At 39.1% G+C, this 23152-nt stretch overlaps 1 protein-coding gene across 1 annotated transcript in view; it reads left to right on the top strand.

Moving 5' to 3' along the window:
- HOMER1 (homer scaffold protein 1) overlaps positions 1 to 23152 on the top strand; it is a 92369-nt gene that overhangs the window by 8565 nt on the left and 60652 nt on the right. The window contains exons 2-3 of the mRNA XM_054185518.1: positions 15606 to 15762; positions 22987 to 23118. Of these exons, the coding sequence (XP_054041493.1) occupies positions 15606 to 15762; positions 22987 to 23118 (289 nt within the window). The remainder of the gene's footprint in view (positions 1 to 15605; positions 15763 to 22986; positions 23119 to 23152) is intronic.

Below are 23152 nucleotides of genomic sequence, written 5' to 3'. Positions count from 1 at the left end.
TGAGAGCTCAGGGATGGACATGGTAATCCTGGAATCACTTGCACTAATTCTGCTTTTACAGATAGGACCCAAACCCAGATCTTGTAAAGGCTGCCTTCCGTTCCACCTTCTTGCTTGTCTTGTCTTGCTACTTCTGCCACTGGCTATTGTTTTTGTAAAGCTCTAGACTTCACTGATTCAGAGGACCTTGTTGTCACTTAGAGCAACGTGTAGGGTGTTGCATAGGTTTCTGTAATCATTTGGAAAAGAATAGTTGAACAGCCTGTCAGGAGGATTCTGTTGAGGCAGACTATTAACTGTCAACACCATGCTCAAGTTCAAAGTGGTTTTACAAAATCCAACCATCCAAACAGTTCTGCAACCTTGGAAAATGCTATTTATGTAGTAGGAACCTGGAATAGATGATGATTTGATGTCCTATATGGCTCTGGGCAAATCCTAATGAGTCTATTTAGAGCCTAAAAAATTGCTGGCTTGATGATCCTGCAACTTGCATATGGTAATATTTCTCTGAAGTCCCTCAGGAAGAATGAGTGGAATTTACCCAGTTAATAAGATACAGAGTTTTGTCTTCACCCTGTACAAGTCCTGCTGGCTTCCTCATTGTAGTGTAGAAATATTGGGTGGGATAGAATGATGAATTCAGACTGTGGGTAAGTTAACCAATTTTTGGAAAACCAGATCATCGAATGCTGCCTCATGTGAATACCAGTTTTGCAGCAAAGGACATGACTGTGTGCTACTATTAAGAACTTGATGATAACACACAGTTTATGATTAGCATTGCTGGTTGCGATCACAAAGTGAAATTTCGTCTTTCACATTCAAAAAATGCAGCTAGTATTCGTCCGTGAGTAGAATTGTCCTTTGTTCTGCTGAAAAAGAAATACCCCTAACCAGAGTGGCACAATCGCAGTTAATCTTTATTGAAACTGGACAGTCATGGTGACCTGCTTGTCACCTAACACCTTTACAAAGTCCATTAGAAACAAGAAAAAAGACAAGAATTCTGGTTTCAGATACCATTATGTTTATAAACTAATACGCTTGTATGCTAGAGGCTTGGGAAATTAGTGGTCATGATCAAACTTTACAGAGTCACGATTAAGTCATGATTAAAACTGATGCTTTTAACTTTAACTGGCAGATAAAAGAATTTGCTATAAATCATCTTGTCTTATATGTGTGCTGTTCATCTTCCTAAAGAACTGTTCCTCTTCATTTGCTTGTAAATGCTGAGATTTTTTTGTAGTTAAGTATGGTATTAGTACCTCCTACTCATGGCATTCTATTTACTAGGTTAAGCAGTCATATATCATAGTATGTATTCAGCTGCTAAACACAAAACCTGGTAGAGAGTGGGAAATGGCAGTTTCTGCTACATGGTCTTCTATTTGATGCTTTAGTTAAGCCTCTTTTGAAAGTAAACATGTGAGCACTTATGTGCTCCAGTTTAGGAAGACTATACGACATTCAGCATACATGAGTAAAATGTTTTAAAATACAGCTTTCTTCAAACCTGACTTTGCAATGCAAGCATTCTGTAAGTAGCTAATAAACCTGCTTGTTTCTGGCCTCTGTTTATTTCATGGATACAGAAACACTAGGGATTGACTTCTTACATTTAATATCTACTCTGTTATTTCTGCAAAGGAGTGGGTGGGAGAGGCTTTTCTCATTCTTGGTTTGTACCTAGGTTTTGAATGCATTGAACCCCACCAGTTCATTCAGGTACCATGTATGGAAAACCATTCATGTTCACAAAAAAAGGTCATACTGAAATAAGTAAGTAGGCGTTAACGAGCACTGGTACCTGATCTTTGATTAGGTGCTTCCTAACTGTGGTAGCGTGTATTCATTGCTTGAATATTTTTATTGAACTATTAAGTATAGGCCTCTAATATAGGTAATTCCAATTCCATGTGAAATAGGTAAGAAAATTCCAGTTCTATCTGCCACACCAGCATTTGGGCCAACACTTCTGCACAAACTGCATGGTGTGCATTTTGTTGCTCAGTTTGTCAAAATGCTGCACAGTTTCCTGAGATCTGATTTTTTTCCTGTGATTAATTGCACTTCCAACAAGTAAAGTAACTTCCATCTGGGTAAAGCCCTGATACCTACCTGCTGTCTTGGGGTTAGAACTACAGTCATTGTAGGTGCCTTTCTGACGTATAAACTGTATTTTGAAGCAGGTTTTGCCAAGGTAGTTGATAATCTAGTTCCAGCACAACTAACACATAATACTTTGGCTTTACCATCCTCCAGCAGTGCAATCAAAGCAAGTGCATGGGCTGTCAGTGAAGAAATGTTTCTTTACATGTTTGTCTAGCAATACCCAAGGGTAGTACTGATGCAGCCATAGTTTTTCCAGCACAGTCATCTTTCCTATGAGCTGCTCATCAGTGAGACAGCCTACTTCAGATTTGGCCATTCCTTTTCAGCTGTTGGGGCCGGTCCCCGTGGCACAGCACTTGATAGAATCCCTTGTCTGGCACTTACTGTGCAGACCTATGTGCCTATTCCCATGTCAGCCTCTGTATCGGGCCGTGAAGGGCACCCATTGCTCCATGCACAGTGTGTGGTCATACTGGTACGTTTAAAAACTTGTTGTGAATCTCACCATTACGGTGGAAAGTTGCCTGACAGTGCAAGGCAAGTCATCGGAGGAAACAGGATTTGCAGCATCCTGGGAATGTCTCCAGTGATCTGATAAGCAAACTGCTCTGGAGGCCCATCAAGAATGGTATTTGGGTGCCCTGCCTTAGGAGGAGTCTCACAATGTGTTTGGCATATGTATGGTGTGAATGATCAGGGAAACGGAGATCTGTCACTTCCAGTTACAGCTCAATGTAGATGCAAGCACTGCTTCTAAAATTCAATAGTGTTTACTACGCTGTAAGTTATCAGAAGGGAGGGTCTTGCTGGCGTAGTAATGGCATACTCAAAGTGAATTAAAGAGGCTTTATAGCTCCTGCAGTGCTCAGTGGGATGATTCAAATTGATTTGTTACTTATGAATATAAAATTAATTTGTTTACCTTTCTAGGAGTCTAATTCAGTTCCTTGAAACAAATGAAATAATCCAGTTCTCGTCTTGTGATGTGGACCAGCGATTCTTTTTGAAATTTAGCATGCAGCTGTAGCAGTCTGGATGGGATTGCAAATTGTTTGAAGATCAGTTGATGGTGATAATGATGAAATGCATGTTTATTCAGCCTGGTTTATTCTACTCGCTCCATTTGTAAGTTCTGATACTTCCACTGGTGGTGGTGGAACCATGACTTCAGCTTTGAGGTGTGTGCAGACAAAGTGCAGGTTGTGGTAATGATTTATTTCAGGGTGTTTATTTCTGAGAGTTAAGTGTAAAAGCTCTAAAAACTGACTGTTAATTGACAACTTCTTAATGTTAAATAAAGGGTTTGTGAGTCTTAATCTGGAAATGGGAGGAATGACAAGTGCCAGGCCCACTAAAATAAAAAGCATTTTCACATGTAGAAGGCATGTCAAAATTAGTAACTTGGAGATGCAGAAAAAGGTGAGGTAGACTTGCCTGATGGGGTGAGAACTGGTAAGGAGGTGTGATCATTTCTGTACGAAGACCTACATGGAAGCAAAATGGAAGTTTAAAGTCAATAATGAGGGTAATGTAAGAAAACTGGTAAGAAGTATTACAAGGAGGGGTTGCTAAAGATGGTGGTGCCAAGTGAGGAAGCCTTATTTTGCTGCAGAAATGTGTTTGAGACAAATTCCAAGTGTCTCATAATAAATAAGGAAGGTACGTATTCCTTGTTTTTTCTGTAGTTGACAAGTTGCTGAGAGATCTAGTCTTTAGAATAGCAAAATCATGACTAGTATTAGTTGAGTGTTTCTCTCAAAGGTGATTGGAAAAACATCAGTTAAACTTAACATCATCTAAAAATACTAATTTTTAAATTATATCATTGTTTACCATATAATTGCTGACTATCTTGGTGGATACACATGGTGAATTGGTTCTATGATTTTGTCTTCCTTCTGTTCCTTTTTAGGTTCCAAATTTCTCATCGGTCTCTATTGTCAAATGCCCCAGCTTTTTCTCTGTTGCCTCGTACCTGTGAAATACAGCCATGAGAACAGAAATTTTTATCATAGGCAATGATGACACTTGATGGAATGCACACAATCACATTGAATGTCAAATTAGCAAATACTGTATTTATGTTGTTTATTTGAACTCTGCCATGTTTTATGGAACTTAAGCTGGTGTAGGATTGCCACTCTTATTATTTCAGTGCTCTGCATGACTGCACATCCTAATGCCAACCCTCTGTTCTGGGTTCCTTCTTGCTGCGCTAGCTGTGCACTGTGACACTTGTCAGTGCTGCTGAGGGACTTCATTACAGCTGCTAAATTGATCTAACCAAACTTTAGAACACAGGGTGTTGGGTTTTGGGCAGCCTCGCGCTTTCATGTCGTGACAAAGCAAGTAGTTTCAGCCTGTCGATTGTTTGAACGTGCTGCTCTGTGTGGCATTTCTACCATGCAGTCTTATGTCTTGCATCCCACCAAACAGTACGATTAACATCAAAGAGTCTTCATGTGCTCGCAGGGTGCTGATTTTCCCCATCTGTGCCTCAGCAACAGCCCCTAAGTGGCCCCATCTGATTTGTCATAATTCTCACCTTGTTTAGTCAGCATCAGTTGGTCTAATTAGTTATTTCTGAGTGGCAGACCTTCTCACAAACTGAAAATTGTTTTGCAAAGGAAACTATTGAACTTTAGGTCTCAAAGAGTCTGTGAACTAACTTGAGGGTGTCTGTGAAATGTGACAAGGAGAACACACTGGATGGGAATAGACTTGCATTCTGGAGGTTGCAGGAGATTGAAAATTCTGTCCTGTCTGGAGCCTTCTTCCTCATCCTCCTCCGCTGTTGCCCTGGAAGGCAGAGAGCTGCTGGGCCTGCTTGTAAAGCTGAGCGTGGTGTCCTGGCTCAGCAGCAGCATCCCTGGATCCCAAAGCAAGTTTGTGGTCTTGCCCTTTCTGCTTCTGTATTCGGAGACCTGTGCTTGTTCTGCTGGTGTAGGGGTTCTCTTTATTTATTTTCTCTTCTTTCCCCCTCCCCTCCAAAAAAAACCTGTAGGTCTTTTATTGATTCTGAAGGCTACAGATACTGTCCGTGAGGACCATGTCTAGAAAATGTCTATTTATTTAAACTCAAGAAAATTGGTGGCGCAGAGCTCAGGACACTGTAACTTAGGGGTTGTATGACTGTGTGTAAAGTGCTGTGCCGAGCAACAGGAGAAGTTCAAGATGAACAGTTAAGCTGCTTTAGGTTCTCCCTTAAAATATTTCCCTGAGTTCTGTAAGAGTAATGTCACTGACACACAGATCTGTTGCATGGGAGATTTTAAATGCAGATTGCAAAGGAAAGATTGCCTATGTACAGAGATTATCAAGGAACTAAAGAAATTAAAAGGAAAACCTGGTTATCAATTGCTTTTGGACCTTTCTAAACTTTTTTCCGAACAGATATGAATGACACTTCTTCCTTTGCTACGTTGTGCTGTGTAGGCTTCATTTTTCTCATTTCTGTGTGTGTTGCCAGTGTGGCAAAGTTGCTTTTCCATGCTATAGAATAGAGGGTAATGAGTATTTTTAGGCCATTGCGTGCCTCTTTCTTATTCCAGCTGCATCTTAGCTTAGTTTACTATATGTAAGAGCTGTTGCAGGAATGTTAGCACCTAGACTTACTTTCAGAAATGTCTCCTTAGCCTGTTGTTCCGGGGTTCTTTCGTTCATAGAACAGAATCTGACCTTAGGTTGTTTTTCTCCTTGCTTCTGGTTAACACTTTCAGTGACTAGATGTGGAAAATAACTATACATCTTAAACTTAATTGTCTAGTCATAAAGATAGAAGAAATCCTTTCTTGACAAGAATTTTTGGACACAGCAAAATCCAGGAATAAAATCCAACTTTGTATCAATGTTTGCTATCATGATTACTTGGTATTTTCACTATAGGTAAATATCTATCCTAAAATCCAACTTAAGATAGTGTAGCTGCTCTTAAGTTATTAAAAGTTGCTGATTAGTTCTCCAATCTTGTAATTTAAAAACAAATTTAAGGTAAAAGTTAATTCAGAGATACTTCTGTCCACTTACCTGCACTATTTAGAGACATAATCACCTAGGTACCTAGAAAAATCATGAAGGTGCCTGTATCCCTGTAACAACTTAATAAGTGAAGAGCATGAAGATAAAGCTGAGTACTCGTCCTTGGCAATACACTTTATATTATCTCATCTGACTCTCAAGGTTTTTACTTGACTCACAATAGGAAAATGAGCTTTTAAAGGTTGGGTGGAAGGGCGAAAAAGAAAAGCCTTACAGAGATGGACCTTCACGCAGCTGTTGGAGGAACTTTCGTATTCAGTGACAAATTCTTGGTGTGGATGTTTTCTGTAAAACTTCAGCTGGTTGCCTACCTGCAGACTTAAGCAGCGTGTGATAGCTGGGGCATTGGAGGACAGGCGTTTCTTAAAACCCCACAGAATTATAGAAGTGAAAACAAATCCAATGTTTATGTATTTTTCTTCCTTTTTAATTACGGACTACATATCCTCTTGGTATCTTTTTTATTCTTTAGTGTAAGCAGTTCCATGTTCACTGACATGACACCAAAAATTGTAGAGTTTTGGTGGGTTTTTTCCCCTTACTCTAGAACGTAAGACTTAATTTCAAGTAGTATCTATTTTATTCAAAACATTGAAGTTTGCATCTTAACTGGAAAATGTAATTTAGCGTGTTCTGTTTTGATCAGGACGTTGAGGGCATGTTGGCTCTGCTTGTTCGAGCTCAGCAGGAACGCCTTTACCATCTTGGAAGCCCCAGAAAACTGCAATGCTAGACTGCAAGTTGTTCTGTGCAGTTCGGAGGCAGACTTCTAGCAGAGGTTCAGCATGCCAAGGACAAGGAACTATTGAGAGACTACCTAGATGGCAGGATGAAATGCCTGAGCTACAGGTGTAATTGTGACTCACATCTAAGCTGAATTTTACTGCAGAATCCTGGGCACTATGTCCTGTTCCTTCTCTGAAGAATGTGTGTACATTTTCATGTTTCAGTTTTTGCTTTCTCCAATTTGTGAGAAAGCAAAACATGATTTTTTGCAGATGATGTGGCCATTATTTAGTAAGACCCACCTAATACCACTGTATCATGGATGAATTTTTGTCTGTTCCTTGTTTGAAGGAAAATAAGCGGACACTGTCAGTTTTTCAGTATATTCTGAGAAATAGTAATGCAACTAGAGAATTCACTTAAGTCTTATCTACTGATATCTCAAATTTGCTCTGGAAATTAAAAGAAGGAAAAAATTAAAACATCTATCATGTGGTGAAGTTAACACTGACCAACTAAAATAATTTATTCCATCAATCTCATTAATTATAAGTTAATACGTTAAAGCCTTCCCTGCCTGATTTTAGGCATCTGAAGATGAGATGAGACAAAAGACAATTCTTGGTTTCTGAGTGCTTGTGCATTTTCTGTGCCTTGTGATAGGGTGAGGGCCAAGGATGGCTGCAAGGGGTTTGTTCCTAATGCAAGATACTGAGGGCAGAATCTCTTTGTTTGGTGTGCTTAAAGTATGCTAACTGAACTCGTGACCAACTATATTATTAACACACTTTGTCATATCTTTGAGGTATATATACAATGTGTGTGTCTATGTAAAAAATACTGATCAGAGCATGTCAAAATGAATGTGACATTAAGGCCATGAAGGACAAGCAGGACAAAGAAGAGTATCAGAGACAAATATTTAGGGGACAGATGTTTAAGGAACCCTTTCTCGTAATGTTTCGTAGGGCTTTCCCAGTTAGTGAGATGCCTGAACAGAAGTGCTGGTAAAACAGGTTGGAGAAGTGTATTTTCTAAGAGGGAGAGTGCTAGGAAAGAGTTGGTCAGGCCAAATGAATGACTTGCAATGAGGCAAGAAGGTAGGTCTGAGAAGATGGATCAGAGCCAGGTCGCTTGGGTCCTGGTCTGAGACTCGCTCCATTCTCCTGAGCCTGCGTCCTGCCACCACCACTGTCCTGACAACAAACTCATTGCCCCTTGGCTTTTCTTGTCCTCTGTGGAGAGTGGGAACCAGGGCACTGATTTGCTTTGTGATTTGCAACTCTGCCAGCTTCCACACTCTTGATGTTACAAAGTTTTAAGTCCATAATCTCTAGGCTGTACTACAGTTAGTTTTAAATCTGTGCTGGGGAAGAAGATCTTTACTACTCTACAGTTTACCAATAACTACTATCCTTCACTGGTCTCTTATGAATGGGAAGCTCAGACAGAAGAGGAATGAGTTTAAATTAACATTCTCATTGCTCTTCATAATTATGTTTTGGGGGGGGGGTTGGGTTGGGGTTGGGTTTTTTGTTTGTTTTTTTTATTTGTTTGTTTGTTTAATAGCAAGAGCCTTATTTCCCCAGGTATGGTGATGCTAGCTCTTGCAATTTTATATGATGACTATAAATTGTAAGTGCTGTCTGCAGTTGTCTTACAGTGCCTGCTTGTAGGATACTCCCCTGCCTTTCTTCTCTCCCTTCCCCCTCTGGAAAGTTTCATCTTTGGGCTTCCTGAGCATTTAGTTGAGATTGGCACATACAGAGTGGTTAATTTTTTTCCTAAATGGGACTATTTTGTAGGATTAAATGCTCATAAAGATGCCAGCAACATCAATGGATGTGCCAAAACATTATGAGAAGGAATCGATTTCAGAAATGTTTCCTGCCCTACAGTTTGAAGTTACCTGCTTTCCTGACTTGCCTCGTGTATCATACAAAAACCTTTATTCATTGATACAAATAATCATAAGTAGGCAGTTTTCTACTGATGAAAGTCTATAATCACTGACTTCATTAGAGCTCTCTGTTGTTTACTTATAGGTGTCAAATTTAGCCTCGCTTGTATAACACTGTATTCTTTGCATCTGGCTGTACACATATGTATTTTGCACATACTTCTTAGTGATGTTGAGTTGTGAGGTTTTTTTGGTTTTTTTAAAGCCTAGGGTTTTAAGGGATGCAAATAGAGTGCAACTTTTCCCCCTCATGGCTGAATAGCTCTCACGTTTCAACTAGTCTTTGTAGGGACATTGACATTTCAAAGATAATAGATTTCTGAGAATTTTATGAAAATAAAGAGACATGTTGAACAGAGTGCTTGTTGGAAGAGCAAGGGCTCAAGTTCTAATAGTCACAGAGGAATCTCTTGGGTCAGATGTTCTGCCCCAAAATGCAGGAAGGTTTTGGAGGGAAGTTTCTTTTTGTTGGACACTGGAGGTTCAACTGTGGGTTAGAATTTTGCTTTAGACCAATTTTTATTAATTCTGCTATTTGTAAAAGTACTTCAAAAAACATCCCCAAAACTTGGTAAAGAAGAGGAAAAGGGGTTGCCATCATCACCAACAGCTCCTTATTAAATAAACAGAGTGTGGAACTATGTGATATGCTGTGTCTTTGGGATGATACAAAATAGTGTGGTGAGCCGGACTAGGGAAGTGATCATCCCCCTGTACTCGGCACTGGTGAGGCCCCACCTCGAGTACTGTGTTCAGTTTTGGGCCCCTCGCTACAAGAGGGACATTGAGGTGTTGGTGCGTGTCCAGAGAAGGGCTACAAAGCTGGTGAGGGGTCTGGAGGACAAACCTTATGAAGAACGACTGAGGGAGCTGGGGTTGTTTAGCCTGGAGAAGAGGAGGCTGAGGGGAGACCTTATCACCCTCTACAACTACCTGAAAGGAGGTTGTAGAGAGATGGGGGCTGACCTCTTCTCCCTGGTGACAAGTGATAGGACGAGGGGAAACGGGTTCAAGTTACGTCAGGGGAGGTTTAGATTGGATATTAGGAAACATTTTTTCACTGAAAGGGTTATTAAACATTGGAACAGGCTGCCCAGGGAGGTGGTGGATTCACCATCCCTGGAGGTGTTTAAAAAAAGGGTAGATGGGGCACTTAGGGACATGGTTTAGAAGTGGCTTTTGTCAGGGTAGGTTAAAGGTTGGACTCGGTGATCTTAAAGGTCCCTTCCAACCTCAGCAATTCTATGATGCAGGTGTAAAATTGGATGAGTATGAGGTCCTGAGTCACATTCCACTGGAATGGGTACCATGGTATATCTGCTATATCTAATTATCTGTCTTCACTGTTAATAATACCAGTGCTCTGGAGTCTTTTCTTGTAAGCTGTTTTCCAGGGACTGTTATATGAACCCATCACAGAATCATTTCCAGTTCTAAAAAGTGTTTTCCAACTTGGACAGTATCTTAGAGCATGTTGTGATTTCCTGTTCACTGGACTAAAGCTAGTAAGTCTATTTGAATTCTAAAACCAGCTATGACAGCCCATTTAACATTAGTGTCACCATTGTGCAGTGCAGTTTAAGAGGGGACTCCAGGGGACTTTGCTTATTTATACATGCTTTAATGTTAGAAGCTGTTTCATCAGTTCAGTATGGGGTTTGCCATTATCTTCTGAAGTTATTTGACATCTAAGGAAATTTAAAAATCCGGTGTTTGAATAGTTCTTCTGTATTTTCAAAGTCTGATCTGTAATTTGATTGAATTAGAACTAATTCAGACTACGGTCTGTATTTCTACCATCTTTGAAACTTCTTTGTTTACACTTAAGACTAGAGCTAACGAGCAAAGAAGATGGATGAAGATGCATAGAAGCTGTAGTGTGGGCAACAGTGGAGGGGAAGGGGCAGAGTTTATGGGCTGGGGTTTGAACTTTTCCTTCGTAAAAATAGACAATACTGGGCATCAAAATGTCTACTGTAGATTTATAAAAATAAATGTTAAAAAACAGGCTACAACTTAACCCTTGGAAAAGCAAAGCGTTGGAGCTGGCCAGGCTGATTAAGCTGTCAGGCCTGGCAGCTGTCTTGTGGTGTGTCAGCAAGGCCTTGTCTCATGATCACCCATGACAAAACACTAATTTCATAGAAATGTAAATATTAGCAGATCACTAAATGATTTCCTTTTGACTTCCTGCATCTTATGTCCGTTAAGTATGGTGTGTTACCTGGTTTCAAGCTGAAACAGTTTAGTTGCTCAAAACTTCAGATCCTTGGAAATCTAATGTACAGTATGTAATCGTGTTATTGGCAAAGATAAATGTATTTTTTAATTACTTTACTTGTTCTGCCTTCAAATCCTGAAAATTTCCTGGTATTATTTGTGATGGTGTGCTAACTCAGAAGTGAGTAAAGATCTAATACTAAATGTTAAACGGGAACAAAACAGTTTAGAAAACAGCTTGAAGGCACTGCTGTGTGCAGCATTATGTAGCTATAGAACATATTCTATGAAGTAAGCTGTTGAACTTTATAGGTAAATAGGTGCATATATGTATGAACTTCTAACTGAATACAGAAAACTTACCAAGCTTTTTAGGAACAACTTCCTAAGCTTTTACTGACCTTGCGTAAACCTGACTCAAACCCAAAACATAACAGCAAAAGCAGGTCTAAGAATGTAAGTGTAAAATTAGATAAACAACTGGTGGCATAGGAGAGATTTTAATCTGGTTGCTGGATTTTAACTTCCACTTTTTTCACTATCTCAAAACTTGTTTTGAGGCATCAAAGTTGTTACTTTATGTATGTAATATAGAAAGCAAAATCTTAAGATGTACTCATTTCACAAGTATGCTGAGTATGTTTTTTTCAAGTACTTTATGATTTTAATTTTTATTTCAAGGTGACAATCATCAGTCACTTTCTGTCCAGAAGAAGATTTCATTTCAGAACAATTTCCATACAACAAGAAGCCGATGTTAGGCAATACTGTCCCACAAGCTAGAGTATACAGTATTTATCAGACTTAAGAGCATTTATAGGAATAAGGGAAATTCTATGTTTTTCTCTTGCTTTGAATTGTGTTTGCAGAGCTTGTTGACTCAGACTTTTGAGAAGCCATTGTCTGTGTTTGGATGCCATAGTTGACAAATCAGTTTTGACTATAGCTGCACTTTTAATCTCTCTCCTCATTTCTTTTCAGGCATCTCTCCTCAAGCTCAAGTTACTCTACTCCTTAGAGTAACAAAAGCTTGCTACAGCTTTAAAAACAAGCTAGGGAGAGTATTTTTCAAGACTGTAGCAGAGCATTGGAAGAAAGCTCTTGGTATGCTGTTATTTTGAAAAAGCAAAAAGGTCCTGAATCTGAGGATAATCAGCAAATGCCTGAGAAATCATGCAGAGAGTTCATGTTGTCTGTTATGGGGAGAGATTACCTTGGGTGACAGTTACTGTACAGGCGCAGAACTCGCTGTGTGCAGGATTATCGCCAGCAAAAACATGTACGTGATGCCTGCCGAGAAGAGTTTGCGGTCCTTAGGGCTGCCAGAGCACGTGTGCTGAGTGTGCAGGCTGCCACAGGCTGAGGGCAGCACACCTTGTGTCCAGTCTCTGCTGTGGATGTGGGTAACTTGGAGTGTAGTTGTACTCCAGTTCTGAGCATGGGGATGTTGTCCTGTTTTTGAATGCACAGGGCATCATCTTCCTCTGAAACTCTGAGACTGAAATCTGAAGGGTGGGATCTTGCCCTGTTTGCAACTTGCAAATGTGATGAAAAGGACTTCCAAGGCACATTTTGTTGGACTTGTCTTGAAAACAGTCTTGTATGTGGACTCCATGTGCATCAAAACCAGTAAGTCTGGATAATGCACTTCAGAGTTTTTAAGATCCATATCATGAAAATAGAAATTGTGGAAATGATTGACATAAACATTAGTTCTCATCGACTTTTTCATTACTCAGTAGCTACTTAGAGCTACCAAAGCTGAGCTGAGTAGGAAGACCCCATCACACTGGACCTGTGTATTCATCCCGTTTTGTCCTACTGGTTGGGGAAAATCAGTCTGCTTAGAGATTTAAAACTTCTGGTGTATTTGAATGCTTTGGGGATCCAAGAGGCTGTTATATAAAGTTTTATCTCTGTTTTTCTGTGTTTGTGGCAGGGAGGAAATGTCATGTGCAAGAAAACCATTGTGATTCAGGAAATTTAATTCAATTTAGTTTATTGCCCCAATCCTGGGGCAGATCCTGGTCTGTTTTTGTGTCTGCACAGGGCAGTCCCTGACTACCAAAACCCTGGCAATTTAGCCCAGTATGCAGGGGGAAGGGAGAGGGGTGTGTAATTTAAAAAATATTTTTAGCATCATTAACACACCATAAAGCGAGGCAAGGAGGACATCAACTAATGCTGTAGAAATTCATACCTTCTTTTCAGTAGCCTTGTTGTTTTTACAGTACCTAAACAGAATCCCAGCCTTGAGAAAGTTTAGATATTATGGCAGTGGAAGTTACTTTGGAGTCATGGTAAACGTCAGTGTGGGGAAAGAAATAAGAGGAAGGAGATCTTCAGCACTAGTGTTGGCATGATCTGGAAGTGCCAGGCATGTCGAAGAATATATATCTTTTTTAAAAAAAGCAAATATTAATTATGGATTAGCAAGGAAGGTTCTTTCTAACCTTCTGTACTAACTTAAGCTTCTTTTGTGAAAGCTTTAATTAGTGTACGATACGGAAAAATGAAACCTTAGGTTCTTATATTCGGTAGTCTGCATTTTTTTGAAAAGGATGTGTTAAGGTGTCAAAATGGAAAGAGTGGTTGAAAACTCTGTTTATTCAACATTTCTTCTAAGACTAGCTTAGGACTGATCACGTATCAATGAATGGATTTCTGCATCGATGTTGAAAAAACCTGGTGTGACTCTGCCTGCTTAAGCGGTAATTCTCATCCTTCTTCAGTCCTCACATTGCCTCTCAAGTCCAGAAGGACTTAGCACTTACTTCTTTTTAGGTTGTGTTTGACCATTGTAATGTTGCAGTCTAAGCAAATTAAGAACAGCAGTGTATTAGCCTTAATGTTTCTGCCATGCCTGAGTCGACGTTTCTAATAGTCAAAGTGTGTTACTATGGCATTCTATTAGTTTCTTTTCTTTTTGTTCAGCACCAGCATATTTCTGGAAAAATGAATGACTTCTTTTTGTAATTAGTGATGAGTTCTTGTCTTAGTTCCTATTAGTGTCTTTAATGAATACTAAATACTTTCTGGTAATGAAAGAATGAAAAGAGGAAGCTAAAAGAGGAAGAGAGGAGAGGGAAGAGTAGGGAACTGATAGGAGGTTTTTCACAGGACTGTTTTTTCATATTTAAAGCTGTTCTCTTCTTCCTATCTCAACTCTGTATAAGCAAAAGTAGATTTATTTTTTTTTAATATATAAACATATATTCTATAATCTATATGAAATTATATTTTTAAATATATGTTAATTATCTGAGCACTTAGCAAGGGAAAAAATAAACTATTCTCCTATTTAACTAATACTCCTGTAGCTAGTACTACTTCAACTGAATTAACTGAAACTTCCAGACAGGTAGGACATCATGTCCTGTCTGGATAATGGAACTACAAAAAGTTTGAGTAAAGGTTGATTAGCTGAGGTGTTCAGTGACGTTTGTATGGAGGACTAGCATGTGCACTGATTCCCCTGGCCTGGCTTCCTTCTCCTTTAGCTTTCACTGAAACTCTCTGTTTCGCTGTCTTGGTCTGTTCTGTGTCCTTCCTGTCACTTCTTCCAACACCCAACGTAGGAGAACACCACATCTCCTGGCAGGATGAGCTTCAGGGAGCCTTAACTCCCAGCTGGGTAATATGATTCTTCTGCTGAAAGCAGCTGGTCTCAGCTGTTCTTGCTGCCAAGTAGTAAAGCTATTTCTAAGAGTTCACATGTACTCCTTTGCAATGAGGCCAGATTGAAACCTTTAGACTATGAGTACCCAAAGTCCTAATTTTTAATTTTGCTGTTATTTTGGGCAGAAAAATGTATTAAAAGCTTACCTCTTAAAAGGAGATGAGGGCAGGGACAAAGGATGTGTTCTTCACATCCTGGCAACGGGAGAAAACAAGAGAGTCCAAAAACCTAAAAAGTTAAATCCAACTTAAAGTTCTGGTACTTAATATCTTTGGGATTTGATGGCAACATTCCCTGAAGAATACAGCAATCTATTTGTCACTAAAATGTACCTAAATTTAAATGGAGAACCATCATAGTGATACTAAAATATTTTTAGATTTCTGTGCAATACTGTGTGTCCTGATAATGATCAGAGAGAAAATAAATTGTAAATTGATTAGAATAATCAGAGTGTTAAAAGATTTTTGAGAAGATGGGGGTTTGAAGTCATACACATTCTTCAGTGTGCAGTGTAATGAGATGAAGTTACACATATATTAATGCCAGTTTATTTAAAGGGACAGATGAAGGGCAAGGGCTGCGGAGATGATGGGACAGGACTGAATCTATATTTAGAGATATCTGTCTTTATCTGACTCTACGGTTGGGTGCTGATTTTTGCCTTAGAAGGCTTGCATTTTGTTTGCATATGTGTATTAACGCACTTATCTGCTCTACGGGGCTACAAATACAGAAGTTCTTAGGAAAAATTTATCATGCAAAGTGAAATGTGTGCATCTTAGTGGGCACAACTGGAAGATAACTTGTGTGCAACGATATTACGTACAAATTGGATTCATGACTTTACTCTCTATCCTTCAGGGAACAACCCATCTACAGCACCCGAGCTCACGTCTTCCAGATTGACCCAAACACTAAGAAGAACTGGGTTCCCACCAGCAAGCATGCTGTTACTGTGTCCTACTTCTATGACAGCACAAGAAATGTCTATAGGATAATCAGTTTGGATGGCTCAAAGGTAAGTTTTATTTCAGAAAACTTCCTTGCTTTGTCAATTTTTGTATTTATTTTCTAGTCTGGTGTCCTTCATATATGTTCTTAGATGCATTTACTGACATGATAAAATGATAACATTGCTTCATTACATGTTTCATGTGTTTATCTGAAAATGCTATATTTCCATATGTTCCATGTATTTCCATGCCTTTCCATGCAATGTTTACTTTGATAAATCTATTGCTGAATTTGAGTGATGACCTGTTACTTTGTATTATGAGCCAGCTAAAAAGGAATTCCCTGTGAGGGGCCCTAAAAAGTACAAATAGGGTTAGAATAACCTGTTTTCATTCCCGCGTTCAATGATCTATCGATATTGTTGGCTTCAGTATTATGAAGGACATCTGTTCAGTGCCATAAGCACTTAGTAAATCCTTCTTTGTTACGTAATCTTCCAATTTTTACTGTAGAGAATGTGAGGATTCCCTCCTAATAAAGCTCTCCATGGTAAGCTTACATCAAAAATCAGTTTGGTATTTTGTGTTTGTTTTTTTATTTATTTTTAATTAGGAAGGATAATGCTGTTGTAAGAAGCCTTGTCTAAGAAATTAATTTGGCATGGAGAAAATATTTGACCGTTCCTTAGGTTCTACCCCAAGAGGGTATAAAACCAGTAAGTTTACAAACAGCATATCAGAAATCTCTGCAGTAAGGACATTAAAGATATACAGAGTGTAACAAGAAGTTGTAATCCTTTCAAGAGACTTTCATTTGCAGCTTCTGGAGAGGCATCAGTTCATGATGGTTGGAACTGAAATACTCTGTTAGAGCATGGCAGTATTCACAGAGATTTTGCAGCTATTTATTGAAAGCTGAAATATATTGCCCTGCGTTTTTTTTAAATATCCAGACTGTTGCTGATTTAAGTAAGGAAGGAGAATTTCTATGATAAAGAAGTATGTAGAAATATCTCACGGTCAGAGATCTCTATATGATAGTACTGTCAGTGATATGAGACTCTGGTATCAAAGCCTACCAGAATTTTTCTCAAGTTTAAGTCTTATGTTGTTTCTTTCCTTCTAGCCTTCCTTCAGATGTGTTTTTTTTTTGTAGTTCTGTCAAGTAATTAAAAATCCTTTTATCAAATAGTTAAAATACCTTTTGTGTGAGTGTTTATTTTGGGATTGGAACTAGGTGCTACATGAAATCAAGACTACCAGTTGTAACCTGTAGCACCTTAATTGATCTGCACAGCTTACAAAGTCCTTATTCTGGTATCTACTGGGGTTCCTTTGCCTTTGTCCAAAGCTGCAGCTCCTGCAAAGTGGCTGCTGAGTTAAATTGTCAAGCATTTGTTCGTCTCTTTATTTGTTTGTCTATTGCAGCTTTTCCTTTGCATTTGCAGTATTATTGGCAAGGTATATTGATAATGCAGTCTATCACTTTTATTTACTCTCTCTGTGATTGCTGCAATCCTAATAACGTTTTCACCCAAGTGTTAGAAGTCTGACTAAGATCTAGGATCCCAATCATGATTAAGAAAGACCCATTGTTTTAGACATCACAACATTGCTCTGAAACAGACACAGGTGAATAGCAGGGGGACCCATGGAAGAATTTTAAGGTTTTCAGCATAATTCCCAGAGAATTTTTTTATTTTTAATTAAAGCCCCATCTTTTTTAACATGTCTGCACATATACAGTATAGTATGTACAAAGGGCTAAATATAAAGCATTCTTAAGTTTGGAATGTGTCCAGATAGTGTCTCTGCTATATGTCATACAGCTGGGTGTCAGTAACACTACTGGCCTCTGAGCTTGTAATGCCTTATATTGTTGATTGTTAGATTTGCAAAGGAGAAAAAGCTATGCAATGTAATTCTCCCATTTTAAGTTTTGAAATGAAACTGAATAAAGATGATTTTGTGGGGTTTTGTTTATTTGTTTGTTTGTTTCTTAAAACAAAATTTACATTGAAAATGTCTCAAATACAGATGTTGCCAGTGGCCACAAGCTGCCGCTCCCCTCCCTAGGAGGGAATAGATGTATGATCCAACCAGGTTTTATTGTAAACCTTGGTGCTGGTGGGGTTTACAGCACCCTGCAGGTTCGTATGGTGGAGAGAAGGATGTGCGTGTGGCTGCTCAGTTACAGCGGCTCAGGTGCTGAGCAGTAAGTCAGTAAGTCACGGCAACTGACACATATGTTCACTTAGACGGCAGTAAGGAAAGTCAGAGAGATACTTTAGATCTGAGTGATAATCCTATTTCTGTCATACACCTTCCCCTCTCTTTAGGTCAGTGGGTTTCAGTAGGATTCCTGAATAAAATTTAATGTCTGTACTGATTGTATGAATGCCATAAATGTTTCTTCTTGAAAACAAAAGGACATTTTAAAGTCATGATCTTCACTCACCTCTGAGGGATACTACTGTACATTGCAGATTCCCACTTGAATTTTCTTGTGCGAGTCTTTGGTGTATTTTTAGAGAGGGTTTTTTTGCTTATTCTGTATCAATAGGTATGAGTCACATTGAGCTGAGATAGACTTTATAGAAGCAAATTCTGCTTATTTTTAATCCATTCTGTGTAATGTTGTTTTCTGAAGCTACAGTCTCCTCTTAAAATGCCTTGCACAAGTAATGGTGCATCTACATCTAACTTGACGCCAGAAAATTTTCTAGGGCCATAAGTTCAGCGTTCAGTGTACAGACCATATTTTAGAGTCGTACACAGTATCTAGATCCCTGTTGCCCATGGCAGGGGGATCCTGATGCAAATAACCTGATACAACTCAAGGCTGTTTTCTGTGACCTCTTGAGTAAGTACCTTTTATGCGACCTTTTTCTCCTGCCACTCTAGGAATCAAGAGAAAGCCTGAAAAATAAAATTTCTTATGCAATATGACATGACAACATTGAGCAGTTGTTGCTAAGGCTTTCCGTTCTCATTAATTATGTAGTCATTTCATAGCTCCTTGGAAAAGTGTGTTTTAGTACTTCTTTCTCCTAGGTGATGGAAGGAAGCTTCTGTTATTTCTCTAGTAACACTAGGCAGACACTAGGATTATTCCCAGAATCATGCTGTCTTTTCTGTTCAACTGGTGGTCACTGAGAAAAGAAAGGAGATCAAGTAATGTGGTTCCTGCAGTACTAATTAACTCTCTGATCATTTTTTCATAGATGCAAGATAGGAAAAGAACCCTAAAAATTTGTGCTCATCTAAACCAAGGGAAGACTGGAAAAGAGTGGTTTTCCAGTCTGTAGGTTCCATGAGCTTTGTATGTATTATTTCTGAGTCAAGTCTCCCATCAGTGTTACTGCAATAGATGATCCTTGTGTTTTCAAGACTGCTGTAAAATAAACTAGTCACACAGCAAAGTGATAACCTTTTTAAAGCTGAATACAGGTTTTAAGTAAGGCCTGTAAGCACAGGTCTTCAGTGAGCTTCCTTTGAAGAAGTTAAAAAATACTGTGCGTTTTGATTATTATTATTGCCATCAATTTTAGCACAAGATGAAATCATATTTGACCACAGCTGTGTATCTTGCAGCTGTTGGATTTGCAGTCAGTAAAACGAACAGCTAAGACACATGCCCTATTTTCTCATAGCTAAACTAATATGAAAGGAAAACATGAAAGCTATTTTATTATTCCAACAAAATCTAAAGATAACAAAAACAGTTTTATTCAAAAGCTAAATGTCTGCCTGTCAGATTGACTCTGTTCTGGTTTTAAGATATTCTTGTACGTTTATACTAACAATGTTCTGAAAAGTTGATGAAATATTTGACACTTGTTAATACTGGTAACTCTACAGTGAAGTCTGGTGTAGGGGAGAGCAGTTAAGCAGTACTTATTTACAGTAGACAAGACAGGCTTAATTATAAATTCTAATTTAAAAAATAAATCTTTATTTTGTTTTTAATCTGAAGACATGAAGGATTCATATCTAGTATTTTCCAGAAGTAGCTGACACTGACTGTTTTTGTAGTATGCTCTAGCATTGCACTTTTTAAAAGCATAATTAATTTAGCATGTGAGAGATCTAATTCAGAGAGGATTGAAAGCCTTGATTTCCTTGTAAAACTTGCAAATCTAATGAAAGGACTCTTTTTTTGTATCAGTGGGATATGAATGTAGTCTTCCCAATGGGGAACTTGCTGGTTTTGGACTAATACTGACCGACCACTGGAGGGAAGCATCCATATTTTTCTCTGCTGTAAAATAAAGGGAAGAATTGCAGCAACTCTTTCTCAATACAATTATTTTTTTTTAAAGTTTTCTTCCTACCTTTCCCCCTTGCAAGGAAGCAATTTGACAGCCACTGTAACCCAACCTAAATGCAGACTGCTGTCAAAGCACATGCCCCATTCTGGTCCAGGCAGCCTGGCCTGGGTTCTCTCAAGCAACCAGCCATGTGGTCAGCCGACGCAGTGATCAGTCTCGGCTAAAAATTGGTTGGTTTCTGGAAGGTTTTTCACTGGGTTATTTTGCGACCAGATATGCCACTGTCACTGCAGCAAATGCCAGTCCTGCAGGCTTTAAACCTGCCTGTTGCTTGGAGGTCCTAAGTCCCTGTCCTCAGAGTTGTCTTCCGCATTGAGGAAGTTACATCCATGGCATAATATGCACACTCTCAAATCTGTGATGTAAGCTCAAATTAATCAAGCAATGGATGGAACTAAGGCCTAAGCAAGCTAGACAACATAGCTAGAGCTTGAGTTGGGAGGAAGACTTTTCTACACTGTGCCCCCAACAATTTAATTTCAAACATATTATTGTTGACAGCTTCCACAGCAAGACAGGCTGAGCATTAAGAAAACTTGCACAGCATTGTTCTGGGCTTCCGCCAGGTTATTTCAAAAGAGGACTTCCAGGCACTAACAGTGCACAAGGAGACAAGAAGCATAAAAGAAAAAAAGAGCTCTAGAATACCTCCTTTCCAATAAGTCAATCACCCTGTCTCACATTATCTCTTCTGCGGCATAGACAGCCGTTTTCTATGAGGTCAGTTGGAGGCCACAGTGCTAGTGCAAGCCTGCTGGCTTTATCTGGGCTCTGGACCTTATGCCTAAAGAAAGAAGAATGAAGTTTGAGTTATCAGTGACTTCATTGACGAGCTTCTCCTCTATGAAAATCTGAGGAGATGTTTCGTTCTCCAGTCTCTGATCTCACAGCATATCCTGTCCTTGACCTGAGGAGGCTTATTGGTTCAAATGTAAGCTTTCAGGCATTCCAGTATTTTCCATGAGTTGTTCACCATGGTAGCCAAAACTTGCATTTTGAGGCAAAGGTTATCAGAGAGGACTGCCTGTTTGATATCCTCCACTGTGTCCAGATTTGCTCTTCTAATTTAATGCAAGCATAGCGGAGCTGCCAAAGCCACTGCAGAAGATGCCAGTTTTGTTAAATTAATCTGTACTGCAGTGTCTTTGCTTGTTTTTCTACATGTTGCAATAGAATGCATTCCTCTGAACTTTCTAGTAATGCTCCTCTCTGCCACTTCATCTGAGAATCACCATATAGACCTGAAAGCTGTTTGTGGGCTTAGCTGGCCCCTCAGCTGTGAATTTTCCAGGCTTCCCCTATAGAATTCAGAGAAAATTGTATGTTGATGGTAGCTGTGCTCCGGTGCTACCCAAATCTCAGCAAAAGCAAAAGGTGCTAAGTAAACTCCATAACTACTCATTTTAATATCCACCCAGAAGGCCATCTTGCACAAGTCGTATAGACTGATTTTGACTTCTAGAAGATCTCAGGCTTGGGAGAGCAGTACTTCGTCTCTCTCTGATGTTGAAGTTTCTCACTGTCACCATCCTGAGAAAATACCGTTACGCTCTACACATCTGTTCCTGCTATTCAAAGAATAAAAGAAAGATTTTGTTATTTACGACAGAGAAGATGGTTTGGACCATGTGGATTTTTTGCTGCTCTAGGATTCTACGGTAATCAATGGCTTTGAACTGCCAGGGGTAAGGCAGGGGTTATGGTTTCATGGAAGCAGGAAACATGCACACTGATGTTCGAAAGATTCCCGACTCGGTAGTGTAAGACAATTGCAGTAGGTCACATACTGACAATAACCTTTGGAGCACAGTAACTGGCGTGTAAGAAAGATTCTTGCTGAATTGCTCTGCTCGCAATGTGTGCTATTTTCTGGGAAGTTTTGAGGACATTCTCTTTCACGTGGGTGTTGCAAAGCACCAGTGCTTCATGAAAAGGGCTGTGAATTACTTAACAGATGTGGCTGAAATTCTTAGTAGCACCAGACAGATGAGAAAGCGTGCCTGCGTTTCACTTCGAAGACACATATTTTTGAGTTTTACGTCTAGTTTTTCTTGTTTGTGTTGTCTGGTTATAAACTGTACTAACCATTGGTTTTCTAGTTAAATGGAACCCACTGGTGTCACTGTAAGACTTTATCCTGAGGTACTTCAAGTCAGTTGGACAGTTCCGTGTCGCAGCTTTAGAATATGTTAGACAAACTTTAATGTGATGGAAATACTGTTGAAATCCATCGTAAAACTCTACTTAACTTTTAATGCAACCAGCATATAATCTAATAGTTGCATTTTTTGTTTACAGTAGCAGAAGTTGTATGCTGGAGGATGTGCTTGTTCCATCCTGTATGTAACAAGAACTAGAGAAGAAAAGTTATTCTTAGAGTAGCTCTTCTGTAGTTGGTGTATGTTCCCATCATTGTTAGGCGTATTTCTCTGTGTGTACAGGAAAACCAGATTAATCTAATACAGAAACTTAAAAAGAAATTGTGCTTCTTGTTTTATGGCATGTTTGCCAGTGAGAATCGCGTATACAACAGGAGTGGGGGGAATGGAGCAGTGAAGCTTATGGTGGAGCTTGAGAGGTATTGCTTTAGGGTACAAAGAAATACACTTGTGAGACAAAAAAGGACTTTGCTAGTTCTTCTATTTTGATCTCATTAGCCTATGCAGATGCTTTAATGGACTTTTTTTAGACTTGCTAAGTACTAAATGACTGCATGCAGTTGCAAACAAGTGCCCTCCTCCCAGCTTTTGCTCCTTTTGCAGAATGTATGCAAAAATACATTTTCATAATTTTAGCTTTGATTGAATTAGAAGAAAACTGTTCCCTAGTTCCAGGTTTGTTTCTCATCGAGTGTACACAGATACTTGACTACAATATTGGAATTTTCAATTATGAGTAGTCTTTAAAAAAAAATCAAAACCACCAACCCCCTTTTTTACAACTATTACTTTTTTTCAGGCAATAATAAATAGCACTATCACCCCCAACATGACATTTACTAAAACATCCCAGAAGTTTGGCCAGTGGGCAGACAGCAGAGCGAATACAGTCTATGGCTTGGGATTTTCATCTGAACATCACCTTTCAAAAGTAAGTATGACCAGTGGCAACTATTCAGCTAGCC

The sequence above is a fragment of the Rissa tridactyla genome, chromosome Z, assembly GCF_028500815.1.
Source record: "Rissa tridactyla isolate bRisTri1 chromosome Z, bRisTri1.patW.cur.20221130, whole genome shotgun sequence".
NCBI classification, from domain to species: Eukaryota; Metazoa; Chordata; class Aves; order Charadriiformes; family Laridae; genus Rissa; species Rissa tridactyla.
Note: the sequence above shows the minus strand (reverse complement) of the source record. Positions and strands in the feature narration are given on the sequence as shown.